Source organism: Artemia sp. Qi Xiang Cuo, chromosome 4, assembly GCF_049724085.1.
Source record: "Artemia sp. Qi Xiang Cuo chromosome 4, ASM4972408v1, whole genome shotgun sequence".
Taxonomy (NCBI): domain Eukaryota; kingdom Metazoa; phylum Arthropoda; class Branchiopoda; order Anostraca; family Artemiidae; genus Artemia; species Artemia sp. Qi Xiang Cuo.
The window spans coordinates 25984202-26005433 of record NC_142797.1 but is presented as its reverse complement, the minus strand read 5'-3'; the positions used below and the strand labels follow the sequence as shown (position 1 = coordinate 26005433).

The 21232-nt window shown below is 34.6% G+C and overlaps 1 protein-coding gene across 1 annotated transcript in view; it reads right to left on the bottom strand.

Annotated features, from left to right (window-relative positions):
- The window catches only part of LOC148952937 (putative methyltransferase DDB_G0268948), a 46016-nt gene that overhangs the window by 12675 nt on the left and 12109 nt on the right, over nt 1-21232 (bottom strand). Inside the window, exons 2-4 of the mRNA XM_089087464.1 lie at nt 9127-9290; nt 8347-8557; nt 4200-4300 (exon numbers count right to left, since the gene is read on the bottom strand). Coding sequence (XP_088943590.1) covers nt 4200-4300; nt 8347-8557; nt 9127-9290 — 476 coding nt within the window. The remainder of the gene's footprint in view (nt 1-4199; nt 4301-8346; nt 8558-9126; nt 9291-21232) is intronic.

Here is a 21232-nt window from a genome sequence, read left to right as displayed (position 1 = left end):
AATCGTTGTGTCGAATCTTGTGATGACATTCTTTCTTGTTACATTCTTTCGTGTTCTTTCATATTGTAAAGTAAGAATTTTATTGGTTGATTTTTGTTAATATATTCCTAGGGCTATATCCCGGTCTGGTATTCCCAAAATATATGAAACTGTAAAGATGAGCCATTTTTTGGTTATATCTAAGCATTGAGAAGGGGGATGGGTTAGTTGAGCCGGAATTTTCGATTTTATGCTAAACTTTTTCTAAATATCATGGTCACTTTTTTGACATTAAACCCCCTCCCCTTCTGTGGTCCCATATATAACTGTATAAATACATTTAATCGTTGTGTCGAATCTTGTGATGACATTCTTTCTTGTTACATTCTTTCGTGTTCTTTCATATTGTATAGTAAGACTTTTATTGGTTGATTTTTGTTAATATATTCCTAGGGCTATATCCCGGTCTGGTATTCCCAAAATATATGAAACTGTAAAAATGAGCAATATTTTGGTTATATCTAAGCATTGAGAAGGGGAGTGGGTTAGTTGAGCCGGAATTTTCAATTTTATGCTAAATTTTTTCCAAATATCATGGTCACTTTTTTGGCACTATACCCCCCTCCCCTTCTGCGGTCTCATATATAAATGTACAAATACATTTCATCGTTGTGTCAAATCTTGTGATGACATTCTTTCTTGTTACATTCTTTCGTGTTCTTTCATATTGTAAAGTAAGAATTTTATTGGTTGATTTTTTTTTTAATATATTCCTAGGGCTATGTCCCGGTCTGGTATTCCCAAAATATATGAAACTGTAAAGATGAGCCATTTTTTGGTTATATCTAAGCATTGAGGAGGGGAGTGGGTTAGTTGAGCCGGAATTTTCGATTTTATGCTAAACTTTTTCTAAATATCATGGTCACTTTTTTGACATTAAACCCCCTCCCCTTCTGTGGTCCCATATATAACTGTATAAATACATTTAATCGTTGTGTCGAATCTTGTGATGACATTCTTTCTTGTTACATTCTTTCGTGTTCTTTCATATTGTAAAGTAAGAATTTTATTGGTTGATTTTTGTTAATATATTCCTAGGGCTATATCCCGGTCTGGTATTACCAAAATATATAAAACTGTAAAAATGAGCCATTTTTGGGTTATATCTAAGCATTAATGAGGGGGTGGGTTAGTTGATCCGGAATTTTAGATTTCATGCTAAAATTTTCCCAAATATCATGGTAACTTTTTTGACATTATACCCCCCTTCTGAGGTCCCATATATAACTGTATAAATACATTTAATCGTTGTGTCGAATCTTGTGATGACATTCTTTCTTGTTACATTCTTTCGTGTTCTTTCATATTGTAAAGTAAGAATTTTATTTGTTTATTTTTTTTAATATATTCCTAGAGCTATATCCCGGACCTTCAGGGGGTGGGTGCATTTTCAGAAAAGAGGCCATGATATTTGGACATAGTATAAAGTAAATAACTCAATGGTTTTGCTTATGTGTTTAGCATGTTTTCTTCAGAAAAGGACAATCACTCAATAATTGGCTTTAGAAAACAACAACTAGACTAACGCCCATTTTTATGAAGAAGATAACAGTCTTGTATCTGTATAGAGTAGGCTTACAGTTTACTTAAAAACTAATTCATAGGGACCACGCAGGCTGGACTGGGGCCCCAGCCTCCTGAGAACGTAAATTTCTCGGCATTTCTTTATTACATTATAGGTTTTTTACTATCCCCCTTAATTTTTTTAAATTAAATCATTTCCAGTTCATTTTTATTAACTTACTGATCTTTTTATTCTATCTTCCTTTTATTTCCTTGTCGCACAATTTTTTTTTTAATCTGTGAACCATTGTCAAATCCCGTCCGAATGTCCAATTAGTTCTTGTTCATTTCAATATTGCAAAGCGATAAAAACATTTCCTAAGACTTTGCTAAATAAGTCTGTAATCTCTAATGATATGTTACATTTTTTTTAAATTGGAAAATTAAAAATTTGAAAACATTAAACATAAGTGAAATTTCGGGGAAAAAATCGATTCGTTTTTGCATAATTTGATCTTTTTTATTTGTTTTCCTCAACTCATCGACTTTTTCTGTTTATGCATTTAAAACCTAGATAAATTTGGTGTTTATATTATGCAACACCCAATTTTTTTTGTGCCCCTCATGTTCACTTATATTCATATATTCTTGAGAAAAAAATAATTATCTACTCTTTGGTTCATTTTCAAAATGAATTTTTTTTTCCTATTGTTTGACCTCCTCCCCTAAAAATTCTTTGTACGTGCCTGAACTTGTGAGACCCATCAAAACAGCTTTAGGGTAACATTCTTGCGGCTGAATTGTATGAACTCATCTTCTATTTCTGACTTTCTTAAGGTTGGGAGTTACGATTCAAATTACAAATGGGAAAATGCATGTTATGCAAAATAACTGTTGTGTCCTTTAGGAACTGAAGACAACGATTGAAATATTTTTTTTCGATAAAATGAAAACAAAAAAAAAAACTCTGTCAATCGGAATTGCTTAAATCTTCATGTTGGAACGATGCAAATTTTAAGCTAGAGGAGGTGAGACTGAGACTGAGCCAATCTAAAATGTTAGACGGGAAGGGAGCGATTAAAATGATTTTTTGGGTCTTTTTAAGAAGCTGGATTTATTAAGATCGTTTTTTTTTAAATTTAAAAATAAAAAAAGGCTAGTTGGTTTTCTTCTTTTCTTCAAAACTCTAAAGTGTCCTGTGTTTTTTTTTTTGCATATTATTTTGTACTTATTACTCATCAACTTTTGATTAAAAACACAAATATTTTAAATTAAAAAAAAACCAACCCCGATAAGAAAACTAGTTTTCTGGTTATTTATCCCTACATGGGTGGGGGGGGGGGAGTTTTTGTTGTGCAGGTAAACTGGAAGTAGCACTTACTTTTGAATAAATAGGAATTTCCTGAAGGTAAAGAAGCAAGAATTGTTATTATTGTATACTTTTTAGGCAACCTTTGAAAGTTGGAGGGAGTATTTTTAATGTGATTACGTGAAAATATATTTTTCAAATTATACGGGAAACAAATGTCCCATCCCCCTTTACGTACCCCTCTTGATAGCGAAATTAAGGCACCCTGCCTTGAAAAGAGACTTTCCTATCAAAAGTTACGAAAAAGTTACGTTTTTAAGAGTTGGACGTTACGAAATTTTTGGGTCTGGTGGCAGCCCTGATGGTAGCCATTTTCAACACTTCTTTGTCACCAAAATTTATAATAAGTTAGTGTTATTATCACTTATACATTTATATAATTTTCAGAGTCGTTTTGTAATAGCATATACATGATGCTGTAATAAAATAACATATCGCTTAGCGGAAGGGAAAATAGCCAAGCTGTTTCACAGGATTCTCTTGAGAAGAGAACCTGTCAACTGAGTCATTTTCAGACATTTTAAATAATAGTTTTGTTGCTCAAAGCCAATGTGAATAAATAAAATATTTCATTCCTGAGGCATTGTGGCAAAAGCATTTTTTGCAGTTCTCTACACCTAACTTTTGTGCAAGAGCATTCATCCTTGAAGCGCTGAGAAAAAAAAAAGGTCACACTTTAGCAAAAGAAGTAGCAGGCAGATGGGGTTGCATCAAATGGCAAGGTGGTGGCAAGGCATAGGTGGCAAGAAGTTGGTTGCATCATCTTTAAGCACCGAAGAATGTTTTATAACTTTTAGTCTTAATCTTGCTTTTTACTTTTATTTAAACTTCTTTTTACTTGCTTTTTCTCTTTCTTATCTAATTTCTGTAGATTTTACCTCAAAGTTATCCTAATGCTAATGGTCTGCAACCCAAAGCTCCCTTAAAATAGTCCTAACTGAGGCATAAAACAACTAAAAAGCGAGGATAAAATTAAAAAAAATCGACAGTTATTACATACAAGAAAATAACATAAAAGATTAGAAAAAAAACACATCAGAAAAGTAATCGTCTTTGCATGTTATTTTCTTATATGATTAATCTGTTATTTTTCTCCAGTTTTTCCGTTGATAAAGGCTTCCAGACGTGAAGCCGAAATATTATAACTTATTTTTTATATAAAACAAATTTCAAAGTTCACTGTCTTAATTAGAGGTTTTATCAATTAGTATATTTTCGTTTCATTTTAGTTATAAATCAAAAGGTAGTGTAATGTAGAGAATTATTTAGTTTTTAAAATATGGAATACCTTACAACTTCTTTTGAAAATGGAACATCGATCTCCTTGTAATGGTTTTTCAGATGGCGAATTCCGTCCCCCCAGTATCTCCCAAGAGAACCATAAAGAACCTAAGGAAAAAAAGCTTAAAAAGATCCTTACAACAACAAATCCAATTTAGGCTTGGTAGCTTTTATACAAAAGAAACAGAAAAATATATTAAAAGAAGTATAATATGCATGGTGCATTTTTAAAGAGAAGATATGAGATCTGAACGTCAATACCTTTATTTTGATTAGCCCTGTGGAAACATCTCCCTAGATGTGTCTCTAATTAAGTAGAGCTGCACAGAATATAACTTAAAAAATTGGAATATCAAGAAGTAAAACCAGAAAAAGCTGATTGCTAAAAAAAAAAAAAAAAAAAAAAAAAAAAAAAAAAACTACAGAAAATACAATCGAGAAAATAGTTTTTAATAGAATAAAAAACAGACGATGCAAATGTACTGTGGAATTTAACAATCAAAACAACAGAATTTAAAATTTGCTGATAGTTTGAGTGATTAAAGAGATATTTTTGAGTATTTTTGAATGCATGTCACTACTAAATCTCTTGGAAGTAATATTTTGCCTTCAGAGTAAAATAAAGTACAGTTGAGAATTTTGCTAGATTTGTTTTTGTACTGTGAGTTCATAGCTCCAAAATGGTTGTGGAATAAGCAAAGTATTTTTATGTAAACAAACTTCCTTGCTATGAAAGTTATTAAACCTGTATATTCATTGAGATATATCCATGACTTCACCAATCTGACGATAATCCCAGCAATTTATCATCCTAGTCTTTCTAGGAAGCATAAAATCAAACATTTGAATCTAAAAAAAATTAACGAAATTTTTCCAGGTTTTGGTGATTTTGGAAATATGAGACTATTATTAAGTTCTGATTTAGTTGCAACAGATCAAATTTTAGAGAAAATATTTCAAAAAAGGCAATACTTATTGTACAATTTTACAACCAATATTTCTTATCTCGATAGAGTTATAAACATTTCGAATCAATAAACGATGGGAATTTTTTATTGAGACTGTTCTGCTGGATAGACCAAATCTTAAATGACCCTCCTTAGAGAATTTTGGGAATGATCATGAGAAGCATTGATGAGCTCCCTTCAATCCTTTCTTCTCGAATTGAGGCTCTATGAAAAAAAGTGGATCCATAAGATTTTGAAAGGGTATTTCTATTTCTCAACTCTGCTGTAGGCTATTTGTTAGGAACTCACACTAGAATGTTGTGGTGCCTGGTATTTTTTTTTTTTTTTAGCCCCACAATGATCAAATGGATCCTTTTTTTAATCCCCGGGGGGTCTGATATGCCGCCCATTCAAAGTGCTATCCGAAAAGGTCTGCAATTCCCCTCTCCCGTAAATAGTTTTCCTATACTTAAATATTTAGTTTCCTTTACTCTAAGAAATACAAGAACAGCACTTTGACCCCATCCTCCTACAATTCAACTTCAAAAGGTAAATTGCGTATATAACGGTTGTTTTACAACAAAAAGATCGCCCCATTTATATTTTCTTTTTCCGCTGTTGTCCTATGAACTCGTTTGAAAAAAGGAAACTAGTAGCATTTTTTAACTAAAATTTTCGTAGTGGGAGGTTAAAGACTAAAAGAGTGAATGAATAATATTTTCTTAGAAATCATCGATTTGTGGAACATATAGAAAATATTTCACTTCTAGAGCCATCTACTTAGTAACAAAATATATACACACACAAGTACCTAAAATTGGGGTAGCACTTTGCTAATTACAAGACCCAAAAGTGCTTACAGCCAGGATAGCAGCTTTTTAGCTCTGTTACCTTAGGAAAAAAAAAACATACAACCAACGTGATAATATCTCCTGTTATATAATATAAGTCAAGCATGGATACTTTATAGGGAAAACATACACTTACTTCGTATGTTCACGTTTCTAGGACTGAAAGTGAGAGGATTTGTTCGAAAAAGTAAATCGACGAAGATTTGCCTCCAATTTCTACAGCTGGATTATTAACTCCGGTTTTCCTAGCACACAGTTTTAGAAAATAATTATCCTACTTGTAACCTGCATATGTGGAAGTACTATCCTGCCATCTGCAATATTACCAATCGACATCCAGGATTTTAGATACCTTTAAGTTCCTGGGTATCAAAATTAGTAAGCTGCTGCTTACTAATTCTAGATCCAAAGAAACCCGAGCCAGGTACCGATACCCCAACTTTAATTTTACCCAAAAAAGGTAGTGCTTTTCTTTTTGGTTTCCTTTTGAATGCTTTGTTAAACTTAAAAACTAAAAACTTTTTTGGTCTGCGTTACGCAGGTAACATCTCCTGATTCTCTGCCTTTGGCCGGGAATACAATGCAAGGTTGGGGGCAAATCATCCGACGCTTCCCGTGTTTTTCCCCCAGATTTCTCCAGGTACCCATTGACCCATATCTGTTTTATAGGTTCTCCGCTAGTTTTTTTTTTTTTTTTTTTTTTTAAGAAAAATATACGATATTTAGTATCTTGTTTATTCAAGCTGTATTAATGAAACTTTTTTTTCTTGATGATGTGTAGTTGTATGCACCCTTGGTTAGCCCCCTACCCTATAGAAAATTACACCCCTGATGCTTGATAGTTTAATTTTCTTTTTTACGTATTTTATTCAGTTATGTTTTTAAACCTATTGTAAATCGCTGCTGTGTTTCGTTCGTTGACGTATTTTTGCAATTTAGTTTATGAATTTTATACGCTCCCCAAGTAAATAATTTTATTATTTGTTTTATAAATTCTTAGTAATATTGAGGAGTTATAAAATACTATATTATTAATTGTTTATTATATTTCCTCCAATAATTTTATACACTCCTAAACAAATGAAGAAATTTTGGGCAGCTGGAACAAATAGGCTATTTGTGAACTTATCCATTTAGGAGTTATAAAATACTATATCATTTGTTATTTACTATATTTCCTCCAAAAATTTTATACATTCCTAAACAAATGAAGAAATCTTGGGCAGCTGGAACAAGCAGGCTATTTATGAACTAATTGGGACTGAATTTCAAATGATTTTAATTTCGACACGATATAGATGGAACTGTATTACTTGCATGAAAATGATTCGAGTTCTACTCACACCATACTTTCCACATTGATTTATTATAATTACTGATAAGACTAAGACAGGGATTCGTGACATTAGTTTCGATTAAATATAACTTACAAGTGATCATGGAATGCAAAATATTATAATGTAATTAAATCACCTATGTGAATACAAGAATAGCTTAAACAATAAATAAGTGTATCCAAAAGATTTTTATAAGCGAATAACTATGATTTAGAAACGAATAAAACAAGTGGTTTCTCTAAAAACTTTATTTCTTTGTGTATTTGTTTATGTCTATTAAAAATTGACAGCTTGCGTAACCAATCAGTGAAAGAAGCGTATTCTAAGTGGATTTAACGCCGTTCATCTTTATTTAGAATCGAAGACTTTATGATCTGCACTGCACTGCGCAGTGCACAGTGCAGTGCACTGAACAGTGCATAAAATTCACAGCACTTTAATAAATTCTAATAAATTCTAACATTTCTAATAATGTCAGTCGATGCAAAAAATAAATGCTAATGACAATTTTCCAAAAAGTTGACTCAATATATTTATGCCTAACAGTTGTTTTGAGTTGCTCTAATAATTTCGAAGTAGGATATGGCTTTTCTGTAGAGATACAGCAAATTCTTCTGATTCTCACTAGGTGCTGATGTCTTAGAAAATGGATGACTTAAATTCCAATTTTAGGCACAAAAGGAAATTTTAAACGAAATCAAAGCATTGCGAGTGCTTCTGTTTTCGCGTTTGTTTGATGAATATGTAAAAAAAAAACACTATGATTATTACAAACAAGGTGATTTCTTTAGGGCCGAGAGGAGGAATGATATTTTAGGGAGTGCCAAGAAGGTGTTGGCCACCCTAAATGTTCAAAATTTACTAAAATGTACCAAATTGGACAATATTTCAAAAACACAATGCAAACAAAGTGTTTTCAATAATATTCCCACTTCTTTCCCTTTCTCGGAAATTATTGGTGATTGCCTCCTACCACAAAACAAGACTGAAATAATGTTTCTGACGGTGAGGATACTTACGTCACTCAAAGCTTCATTCAAATCTTCTGCCTTTTCATGGTCGACTAGAGATGGTAGTGTGTATGAATAAAATGCAGCCACCCCGTTCTTCACTAAAAGTCGCTCAACTTCTTTGTAAAAATTAGGAAGATTAAACCAATGACAAGCCACACAGGATGTCACTAACTGGGCAGATGACGACGAAAAAGGTGCGGTTTCAGCAGGAGATACCCTAAAAGAAGAATTGTAGCGATTAAACAGAAACCCTACTGTGAAAAACAAAACAAAAAAAAACAGAGACTACTACTCTTTTTTATTTAATTTTCTTTTTGTACATCGTCTTTTTTGCCGTGTTACTTCGTACATTTTAAAGATAAAGATTAAATTCTAAGGATTTGGAAAGAATAAATTCCAAGCCAAATGGGTACCCATGCAAGTGTTACGACCAAGGATTTTGCTAGGAAGGATTCCATCCGTAAACCATCAGCAAAATAAGAACAAAATAAAAAAAGTTACTCGGGGAGAAATAATTAAACCAATGACAAGCCACACAGGACATCGACAAAAAGATCTGTTTACCCAATTTCCCAAATCTTTCCGTTCCTTTTCAAACCGGAAGGAGTAGAATTGCATTTCATTAAACTCCAATGAAGGCTGTACGGATTATTCCCTATCACTTTAGTCTCCCCGACAGATCCTAGATCTCTTCAAAGCTACTCTTGCTTTCTTGAATTGCTATCTTAGGTTTATTGCTGTTCATTTTACTTTTGGCATGCGTATGAAACAATTAGTATCACTTACATGAATTCTGCATTTTCTCTTGGACTTTTTTTCCTGGCTTCCAAAATCTGCGCTTCGCTAATGTCAAGGCCAACGACTCGAAAAAAATATGGTGCAATAGTTTTGGTATTTTGTCCTGATCCGCAACCAAAGTCTAAGGCGAGTTGTCGACCCTTTGCGTCAACCTAAGTTGCAAATAAAAAAAAAATATAATGATTGTGATGTTGATGTAAAAAAAAACCTTTTTGTTTACCTGTTGGTTGTATCGATTTTCGTTGTATTAATTGTATATTTAGATGAAACTTCCTAGAAGCCGAAAGGAATCTATTATAAATTCCAGGTGCTGTTTTTCGAAAGAAGAAGAAGGAAGTAATGGATAAAGTTTGTATCACTTGCAAATCCTTAAAAAAATCCTAGGTTTAATTTCTGGAATTAAGCCTAGTGGCCCTATCTCTAGCGCCCCACAGGGGCACTGCAAATATTGTTCCAGCAGTTGGGACTGTCTACAAAACTTACTACTATCCTTCGTTACCTTATATATTGCTTGTATTTACTATTTTTTTACTTCAATATTTAAATTCGCAAAATAAAGTAGCAGATTTGCGAGCGTCTTTTAAATATACTACTTTGTTTTGAAGATTTATTTTGAAGTAAAGAAAATAGTGAATAAAATCGATATATAAGTTTACGAAGGATAGTAGTAAGTTTTTTAGAGAGTCCCAACTGTCAGAACAGTATTTTATCGATATATATAAGATAAACTATGAAGCAATAATTCTTGTCTGTTTTAAGTTTCAACTCCGCTCTTTACTTCCCTTAGAAAAGCTGCTTTTTAAATTAATCTTTGTCCGTTTTTTATTTAGATTTAATGTAGAAGCAACACTGCCATGATCTGTTGTTTGTCTTGATGGAGGGGCAGCCCCCCCCTCATATACAGAATAATTTATGTTTGTTTTAAGTTTTAATGTTTCTCCTTACTTCCATTTGAATTGGGAATTTCTCCTGGGAACTTCCCTCAGAAACTCCTTCTCATAGAAAACTTTTCCCCCCCTTGAAAAAATACGACCTAAAAAATGTCCGAATATTTCCCAATAACATTTACTGGGCAATACGTGAAACTTATTGTTTGGAGGCTATGGGAACCAAGAGAAACAATGAATTGACGAATTAGAATAACCTGATTTAATTTTTTTCCAGAAATACTAAAAGAAAATGTAAAGAAAGGTGAAACCATTATTTTAACAAAAAAATTATCAAAAAAATCAAGCTCAAAATTGGTAAAATTTTAGCAGTTATTCGTAATTTTTTGGCGCAGTAGGAAAAACAGCATTGGTTAAGAATTACCCAGGTTATCTACATAATCATATAGAAGGCACAAAACCATGATTAAAAAAATGCCTGATAAGGAATTGAACCCTTGACATTGTAATTCAAATTCCACCACCCTACCGACCGAACTACGAGTTTCGATTATCCAATTTAATCTATTCACATTTGTAGGCCCATAATTGCCTAACTTACAGCCCTTTTCCCAGGGACTATGGAGGGTCATGTCATCACCAAAAGTATACTTATTGGACTTCTTAACTATGCTGAAAAAATGGCTATTTCAAAATTTTGATCAGATGACTTTGGGGGAAGGGGGTCTTTTGGGGAGGGGGGCTAGCTGCTCTCCAATCCTTTTGATCACTTAAAAAGGGCCCTAGTAATTTTAATCACCGCTCGAATGAGCCATTAAACATCTCTTTATGATGTTCTGATAACTCGCTAGTCCTGGTAAAAAAAGGAGAGACATCAGTGCTACCTATGCAAGGAAAATAGTGATTTTCTTTGTTGTTTAAGGTAGGGAATCTAATAACCCTATACAAGGTTTTTGACAATACTGATTCCAATGGTGCAATTTTATTATGATCTGACACCATTTTCAAGCAGTTTCAGGCTCGTTTTCAAAATCAATATAAATTTGTTTCCGCAATATACTTCTACTTTTAACATTAACCAAAATAATAGTCACCATTCCCGAATCAGTCTCAGACGGCAGTTTTGTCTCGATAGGCAGTTTTTTTTTCAAAACCTGTTTTTCAACTTTTCATTACTATGGGCTGTGGTTTGCTCTTTAAAAGGTTGGAGCAACTGCTGTAGCCATGATTGCAGCTATTGCTGCAAAAATGATAGCAGGCAAACAATTATGACTGAAAAAATGCACCCGATACCGATATGCCCAATATCGATACGTGCGATACCAATACTCCCGACACGCCTGAAACCACGTGCATTCCTTTCCCAGGGACTATGGATGGTGATATCATCACCAAAACCATTTCCATTGAACTATGCTGAACAAAATGGCCATCTCAAAATTTTGATCGGACGACTTTGGGGAGGGGGGCTAGCTGCCCTTCAATTTTTTTTGGTCACTTAAAAAGGGCACTAGAAAATTTCATTTTCCTTCGAATGAGCCATTAAACATCTCTCTATGATGTTCTGGTCACCCGCTAGCCCTGGTATAAAAAAAAAACGAGAAAAAAAGTGACTCGTCAGTACTATCCATGCAAAAGTGATTTTTCTTGTTGTTCAAGGTGGAGGACTGGTAATTATCTTATATAAGGTTTTTGAACATGCTGATTCCAATGGTACACTTTTTATCCGACGCCATTTTTGAGGGATTTTCGGCTCTTTTTCGAAATCACCATAAATTTGTTTTCGCAATAAACTTTTACTTTTAAGATTAACCGAAATAATAGTTACCATTCCATATTCAGTGTCAGATGGCAATTTTTTGACACTAGACAGTTTTTTTTTCTAAACGCATTTTTTAACTTTTAGTTACTATGGGCAGTGGTTTGCTCTTTACTAGGTTGCAGCTACTGCTGCAACCATGATGAAACTCAAGCCGTTTAGAGGGGTTGAGATGCAGGGTGATAAAGGGCGTATTACAAAGTGTCGCTCTTATTGGTAAGCATGGATATTTTTTGTTATATTTGTTATTGCTATTTTGTTATTAATGTTGGGACAAATAAAAAGCGCTCCTCGAAATGAAATCGTTTTCAGTGCCCCTTCACTCTATGACCTTTAGAATGTCAGTTTGACTTGATTAGTCATACTGACATTTAGTCAAACTGGCTATTTTCTATTCTATCTAGTATTCATTTATTCATCTATTGCAGGATTTTTTTATCTTGATGTTGTACGTGATTATTCATTATAATTTCTGAGTAGAGATGCCCTAATATCTCCGGACGGGGCACCATATATGGGCATAGAACCACGTGGTTTATGGTTTTCTCACTGAGAATGGAAAAACAGTATTTTTCTCACTTGAAAAAAAAGGAATTTTCTCACTTTTATGGATGTTTTCTTGGACGGTTATGTGTGTTGTTCAATTTACTTGATATTTTTCATAGATGTCAACAGTAATTTATGCCTGTTTTACGGTTTTTGTCACCGAGAATTTGAAAAACAGGAACTATCTCACTTTTATGGATGTTTTTATGGTTTTTGTCAGTGAGAATGAAAAAACTGGAACTTTCTCACATTTATGTCTGTTTTATGGTTTTTGTCAGTGAGAATGAAAAAACAGGAACTTTCTCACTTTGATGGATTATTGAGTCTAATGGGGATAGGTCAATGACCTCTTTCTCCAGGTGTGTTTTTGGCACGCTCGAGGCGAATGTTATGATCCAAAAATAGTATTTTTTGTTTTTGGCACGCTAGGGGAGAATGTTATGATCAAGGAAAGAGTATTTGTTGTTGTTGTTTTGGGAACACGTGGTTAATCAAAGTGGGACACCTGTGCTGTCAGTCATTAATCAAATTGTTTCCGGGTAAGGTTCGATAGTATCTGACAGGTGACGACAAGTTCATGAATGTTTTTGGACGTTGACAAGAATAGTTTCCGAGGCAAAGTTTAGATCACTCATGACAGATGATGTCATGTTTGATTGATTGACATGAAAGAGGAATTCATTTGTTGTTTCTAAGGGGAATTATTGATTCAAGAAAGGGGAATTAATTTTTTGTTTCTAAAGAGAATGGTTTCCGAGCGAATTTTTTGATCTTAGCGATGAAGTGATAAGTGTGCGAAAGGGTTTCCTTGTAACTCCAGATATGAAAGCACAGGGATGCCAAAACAAAAGGAACTCGCTGAAATTACGTTTAGGGATTATTTGGGTGAAACCGTTTTAGCCATTTTATGGATTTATTTCGGTGAAACAGTTAGATAAATTTTAAAAGATGATTTTAGAAAAGGTTTTAGAAGAGAATTTGAGGGTAAAACTCTGTGGTCGTTATAATACACAAGTTGTATTTTAACAGTGTCGTGAGGTCCCCTACCCCCACCCCAAAGGGTTACCATCCCCCTACCCCAACCCCAAAGGGTTCCAATCCCCCTACCCCAACCCCGAAGGAAGCCCCGGTCCTCAAAGGTCCCCCAAGCTCCCAAAGGGCCCCCCAGACCCCCACAGGCCCGCACCCGGTCCCCAAAGGTCCACCAGACCCCCAAAGGCCCTCCCCCGGTCCTCAAAGGTCCCCCAGGCTCCCAATGGGCCCCCGGGCCCCCCAAGACCCTCCCCACGCCCCCCAAAGGCCTTCTCCCCGTCCCCAAACGTCCCCAGGGCGCCCAAAGGACCACCCAGCCCTCAAGGGCCCCCCGATCCCCAAACGCCCTCCCGGGTCCCTAAAGAGCCCCATCCCCATTTTTTTAATACTTTTTTTGTGCATTTGAGACACAGAAGGGTCCCCACATTTCAAAAGGCTTTATTATATTTTTTCAGAACAAGTTTTTTTCTTAATGTCCTTCATAAACCAATTTTACAACTTGAAGTAGTTATCTTTTTCACCACAACTTTACTTTGAGACTTTTTGCACACCCCAAGATCAAACAATTATTTTTCAAAAGACATTTCAGAACAAGTTCCTTTCTTAACGTCATCCCTAAACACATTTTATAAATTGAAGTAGACAACCCTTTTACACACAACTTTACTTTACAACTTTTTGAGCACCCCAGAATCAAGCAATACTTTTCAAAGGCATTTCAGAACAAGTTTTTTTCTTAATGTCATTCATAAACCAATTTTACAGCTTGAAGTAGTTATCTTTTCCACCACAACTTTACTATAAAGGCTTTTTGAATTACCTAATAACATGCAATACTTTTCAAAGGCATTTCAGAACAAGTTTTTTTCTTAAGGTCCTACCTAAACCCCATTTTACAAGTTGAAGTACTTATCTTTTCCCCACAACTTTACTTTACGACTTTTTTGCACACCCAAACATCAAGCAATACTTTCCAAAGGCTATATTATATCTTTTCAGTACAAGTTCTTTTCTTAATATCTTTCTTAAACCAATTTTACAAATTCTAAATTTTTCCTTAGTAGATAGAAAGAGCTATATCATAGTTGCGAATATTTTCTTGGAAGATAAGCAGTTCAATTTCAATTTTAAATTTTATCAATGAAGTTAAGAAAAGTTAAAGTTCTCTTCTGAATTTTCTCAATGAAAAAGAAATTAGTTATTAATCAATTCTATTTTTTCCAAATAATATAAAAATTTTTGACTTCGGATCAAATTTTTCTCAAAGAGATGAAAAATTTTTAAATACTGTTCCTAATTTTTCACGGAAGATAAAAAAGTTCAAGTTCTCTTCTGAATTTTACCAAAGAACACACTCCAATTGTAATTTCTCCAGAGAAAATAAAAATCTTCCACTTCAGTTTTGAGTTCACCAAAGACAAAGAAATTTAAAGTTCTATTCTAAATTTTTCCGTAGTAGATAGAAAAGGCTATAGCATACTTGTGAATATTTTCCCAGAAGATAAAAAGTTCTACTTCAATTTTTAATTTTCTCAACGAAGTGAAGAAAAGTTCAACTTCTATTCTGAATTTTTTCCATGAAAAAGAAATTAGTTATTGATCATTTATATTTTTCCAAATAATATAAATATTTTCCAACTTCAAAATGGGCACACACAAAAACTTAAACACACACACACACAAACTTACACACACACACACACAAAAACTTACACACACACACACACACAAAACTTAAACACACACACACACACACAAAAACTAACACACACACAAAAACTAACACGCACACAAAAACTTACACACACTCACAAAAACTTACACACACACAAAAAAAAACTTACACAAAAAAAAACTTACACACACACAAAAACTTACACACACAAAAACTTACACACGCAAAAGAACTTACACACACACACACACAAAAATTTTTACACACAAAAACTTACACACACAAAAAAAATTAAACACAAAAAAAATTACAAACACACACAAAAAATTAAACACACACAAAAAAACTCACAAACACACACACACACACACACACAAAAAAACACACACACACAAAAAAACAAACACACACACAAAAACTTACACACACACACAAAAACTTACACACACACAAAAACTTACACACACACAAAAACTTACACACACACACATAAAAACTTAGACACACACACAAAAACTTACACACACAAAAACTTACACACACACACACACACACAAACTTACACACACACACACACAAAAACTTACACATACACACAAAAACTTAAACACACAAAAAAACATACACACACACAAAAAATTACACCCACACAAAGAAACTTACACACACACACAAAAACTTACACACACAAACAAAAACTTACACTCACACAAAAACATACACACACACACAAAAACTAACACAAACACAAAAAAATAACAAAAAAAAAAAAACATACAAAACAAAAAAAAAATAAACACCCAAAAAAACATACAAACACAAACAAAATATTAAACACACAAAAAAACTAACACACACACACACACACGCACAAAAACTTACACACAAAAAAAACTTACACACACACACAAAACTTAAACACACACACACACAAAAACTTACACACACACACAAAAACTTACACGCACATATACAAACAAAAACTTACACACACAAACAAAAACTTACACACACAAAAACTAACACACACACAATAACACTCACACACACAAAAAAAAACTTACACACACACAAAAAAAATAACACACAAAAAAAAAATTACACAAACACAAAAACTTAAACACAAAAAAAAAAATATCCCCACACACAAAAACTTACACACACACACACACACACAAAAACTTACACACACACACACAAATTTACACACACAAAAACTTACACACACACAAAAAAACTTACACACACGGCGGCTAAGTATGTTAAAGGCTAGCTATTTTCTTGCGAAAACACAAACAATCAGAAAAAATGCTCATTGTTCCCTTAGTAGCCACGCAATTAGACTAAAAATTACGATATTTATGCACAGTTTCAACTAACTACGGCTAAGTATGGTAAATGCGAGCCATTTTATTGTGAGAACACAAAAATCAGAACACACACACACAAAAACTTACGCACACACACAAAAAATTACACACACACAAAAAATAGCACACACACACACATATTGACACACACACAAAAACTTACACACACACAAAAACTTGCCCACACACACAAAAAACTTACACACACAAAAACTTACACACACACAAAAACTTACAAACACACACAAAAACTTACACACGCACAAAAACTTACCCACACACACAAAAAACTTACACACACACACACACAAACACAAAAACTTACACACACACAAATTTACACACACACAAAAACTTACACACACAACGGCTAAGTATGTTAAAGGCTAGCTATTTCCTTGCGAAAATACAAAAAATCAGAAAAAATATTCATTGTTCCTTTAGTACCCACACAATTAGACTAAAAATTACGATATTTATGCACAGTTTCAACTAACTACGGCTAAGTATCTTAAAAGGCGAGATATTTTTCTTGCGAGAACACAAAAAATCATTAAGTGGTATTAATGAAAATGATGATACATCAACCAAAAACCATCAACATGAACTCCGATTAACCATCACCAAAATGTCACAATGCCGTCAGTGTGTCAACACCCCTCGGAAAATAGGGGGGTAAAGGTCAACTGCGAAGATATTTAGCCTACAGAAAAAATTGCTCATTGCTCCTTTAGTAGCCACGCAATTAGACTAAAAATTACAATATTTATGCACAGTTTCAACTAACTACGGCTAAGTATGTTAAAGGCGAGACATTTTCTTGCGAGAACACAAAAATCAGAACACACACACAAAAAAACTTGCACACAAACAAAAACTTACACACACACAAAAAATTACACACATACAAAAACTTAACCACACACACAAAAACTTACACACACACAAAAACTTACACACACACACAAACACTCACACACACACACACACAAAAAAAACTTACACACACACAAAAAAAAACAAACACACAAAACAAAACAAACACACAAAAAACTTACACACACAAAAAAATTTACACACACACACACAATTAGACTAAAAATTACGATATTTATGTACAGTTTCAACTAACTACGGCTAAGTATCTTAAAAGGCGAGGTATTTTTCTTGCGAGAACACAAAAAATCATTAAGTGGTATTAATGAAAATGATGATAATCAACCGAAAACCGTCAACGAGAACACCGATTAACCATCACCAAAGTGTCACAATGCCGTCACTGTGTCAACACCCCTCGGAAAATAGGGGGTAAAGGTCAACTGCGAAGATATTTAGCCTAAGAAACTAGAATATGACATTACAACCTTTCGCTAATAACTAGTGAAAACCAAGAACTCAAACGCAGATGAACTACTGTTCGCTATTTACTACATTGCAACTACTGTTGCAACATGATAACTTGATAATCATTTCTAATTTTAACAATTCCTTGCATACATCCTTCAAACATAATAAACTCAGCCTTGGAGAGATTTGAGATTGAACACTAATTTAAACAAATGAAAGAATTCACATTTTAGAGACAAAAAGTGCACACAAAAAAAGCAAATATAATAGCAATTTAAAATCTCCCTTCCCCCCCAAACTCAAAAATTTCTGGGGGGGGACATATTTTTATTGTATTTTAAATATTTTGCTTTGGAAAACACACCGAATAGTCATATTAAGAGCTAAATCTGCGAGTTTTTCACTGACAATTCCCTTTTAGCCAAGCCTTTATAATCAAGGGAACATAGTTCATCGTATTCTACATATTTTTGGTTGGAAAACACACCGAAAAGTCATATTATTTGAACTTACATCAAACGTTGGAGGGCATACATTTGAAGAACTATCCATTATTTTTAGATATTGTTCTATATTTCAGCTTATACTGACTTCTAAAACTTCAACACCCTGAAATATACTGACCTAACGCTTATCTATTTGCGAAAATCGTACTATGTGACGCTCTTAGAACAATAATTACCTTTCTATCTATCACTTAACACTCGCGGGAATTACCACATATCACTCAAGGGGAAAGAATTCAGTACAATACTTCTTACATCATACAGTCTAATTGCAACAGACGAGGCATGTTCAATTCAGATTAAAACCAGAAAAGAACAGAAACACATAAAAATAAGAAAAAAGGGAATTGCAACCAATCATATGCAGAAGCGCTAGTGCTACCTAAGTAAAGAACGATGTGGGCACAATATGTTGTTTTTGGTTTTTTCTTCATAGCCAGGGCACTTCGTATAGAAGGAGTCGTCACAGAAACTTTGAAAAGGGCTCATTTGATTGGAAATTAAAGTGGCTAATGCCCAATTCACAGGAGGGGGCATGAAAACTATGGTTTTTAACTATGATATGCAAGACTAGAAAGAAAAGTCTTTAGGAGTTGCCCCCTCCCCGTCCGCCTCAACCGTCGCTTTTGAAATCACCACACCCCCTGCCCCAAACTCAAATTTTCCAGAGGATTTTAAAATCCCCCCCCCCCTCCAAACACAAAATTTCTAGGAACGTATTTTCATCATATTTAAATATTTTCCTTGGAAAAACTGCATGCCGAAGCGCTAGTGCTACCTAAGTAAAGAACGATGTGGGCACAATATGTTGTTTTTGGTTTTTTCTTCATAGTCAGGGCACTTCGTATAGAAGGAGTCGTCACAGAAACTTTGAAAAGGGCTCATTTGATTGGAAATTAAAGTGGATAGTGAGCAATTCACAGGAGGGGGCGGGAAAACTATGGTTTTAACTATGATATGCAAGACTAGAAAGAAAAGTCTTAAGGAGTTGCCCCCTCCCCGGCCGCCTCAACCCTCGCTTGTGAAATCCCCCCCCCTCCTGCCCCCAAACTGCACTTTTCCCGCTGAGTCTAAAATCCCCCCCCCCAAACACAAAAGTTGAAGGAACGTATCTTCTTCCTATTTAAATATTTTGGTTGGAAAACCTGCATGCTGAAGCACTAGTGCTACCAAACTAAAGATCTATGTGGGCACAATATGTTGTTTTTGGTTTTTCTTCATATCCAGGGCACTTCGTATAGAAGGAATCGTCACAGAAACTTTGAAAAGGGCTCATTTGATTGGAAATTAAAGTGGATAGTGACCAATTCACAGGAGGGGGCGTGAAAACTATGGTTTTTAACTATGATATGCAATACTAGAAAGAAAAGTCTTTAGGAGTGGGGCTGCTCACCGCCTCAACCCTCGCTCTTGAAATCCTCCCTAAAGTTGAAGTTTAGTCTAAACTAGCATAACCGCAAAATTACGCAATATTGCATAGAAATACCAAAACCATAGGTTAGGCTAGGTCAGGTTAGGTTATAAGTTAGGTTTCTCCACGTTTAAGTTAGGTTAGATTAGATTAGCTTATCATGAGTGCTCATGATAAGCTAACCTAATCTAACCTAACTTAAACATCGAGAAACCTAACTTCTAACCTAACCTGACCTAGCCTAACCTATGGTTTTGGTATTTCTATGCAATATTGTGTAATTTTGTGGTTATGCTAGTTTAGACTAAACTTCAACTTTAGGGGGGGGGGTATTTCAAGAGCAAGGGTTGAGGCGGTGGGCAGCCCCACTCCTAAAGACTTTTCTTTCTAGTCTTGCATATCATAGTTAAAAACCATAGTTTTCACGCCCTTTCCTGTGAATTGGTCACTATCCACTTTAATTTCCAATCAAATGAGCCCTTTTAAAAGTTTCTGTGACGACTCCTTCTATATGAAGTGCCCTGGATATGAAGAAAAAACAAAAAACAACATATTGTGCCCATATCATACTTTATTTAGGTAGCACTGGCACTTCGGCATGCAGGTTTTCAAACGAAAATATTTAAATATGATTAAAATAAGTTCCTAGAAATTTTTTGTGTGGGGGGGGGGAGGATTTTAAAATCCTCTGGAAAATTTGAGTTTGGGGGCAGGGGGTGTGGGGATTTCAAGAGCGAGGGTTGCGGCGGACGGGGCGGGGGCAACTCCTAAAGACTTTTCTTTCTAGTCTTGCATATCATAGTTAAAAACCATAGTTTTCACGCCCCCTCCTGTGAATTGGTCACTATCCACTTTAATTTCCAATCAAATAAGCCCTTTTCAAAGTTTCTGTGACGACTCCTTCTATAGGAAGTGCCCTGGCTATGAAGAAAAAACCAAAAACAACATATTGTGCCCACAGCGTACTTTACTTAGGTAGCACTATCACTTTGGCATGAAGGTTTTCAAAGGAAAATATTTAAATATGATGAAAATGCGTTCCTAGAAATTTTTTGTTTGGAGGGGGGGATTTTAAAATCCTCTGGAAAATTTGAGTTTGGGGCAGGGGGTGTGGTGATTTCAAAAGCGACGCTGGAGGCGGCAGGGGAAGGGGCAACTCCTAAAAACTTCTTTCTAGTCTTGCATATTATAGTTAAAAACCATAGTTTTCATGCTCCCTCCTGTGAGTTGGACATTAGTCGCTTTAATTTCCAATCAAATGAGCCCTTTTCAAAGTTTTTGTGACGACTCCTTCTATAGGAAGTGCCCTGGCTATGAAGAAAAAACCAAAAACAACCTATTGTGCCCACATCATTCTTTACTTAGGTAGCACTAGCGCTCTGCATATGATTGGTTGCAATTTCCTTTTTTTCTTATTTTTATGCGTTTCTGTTCTTTTCTGGTTTTAATCTGTATTCAACATGCCTCGTTTGTTGCAATTAGACTATATGATGTAAGAAGT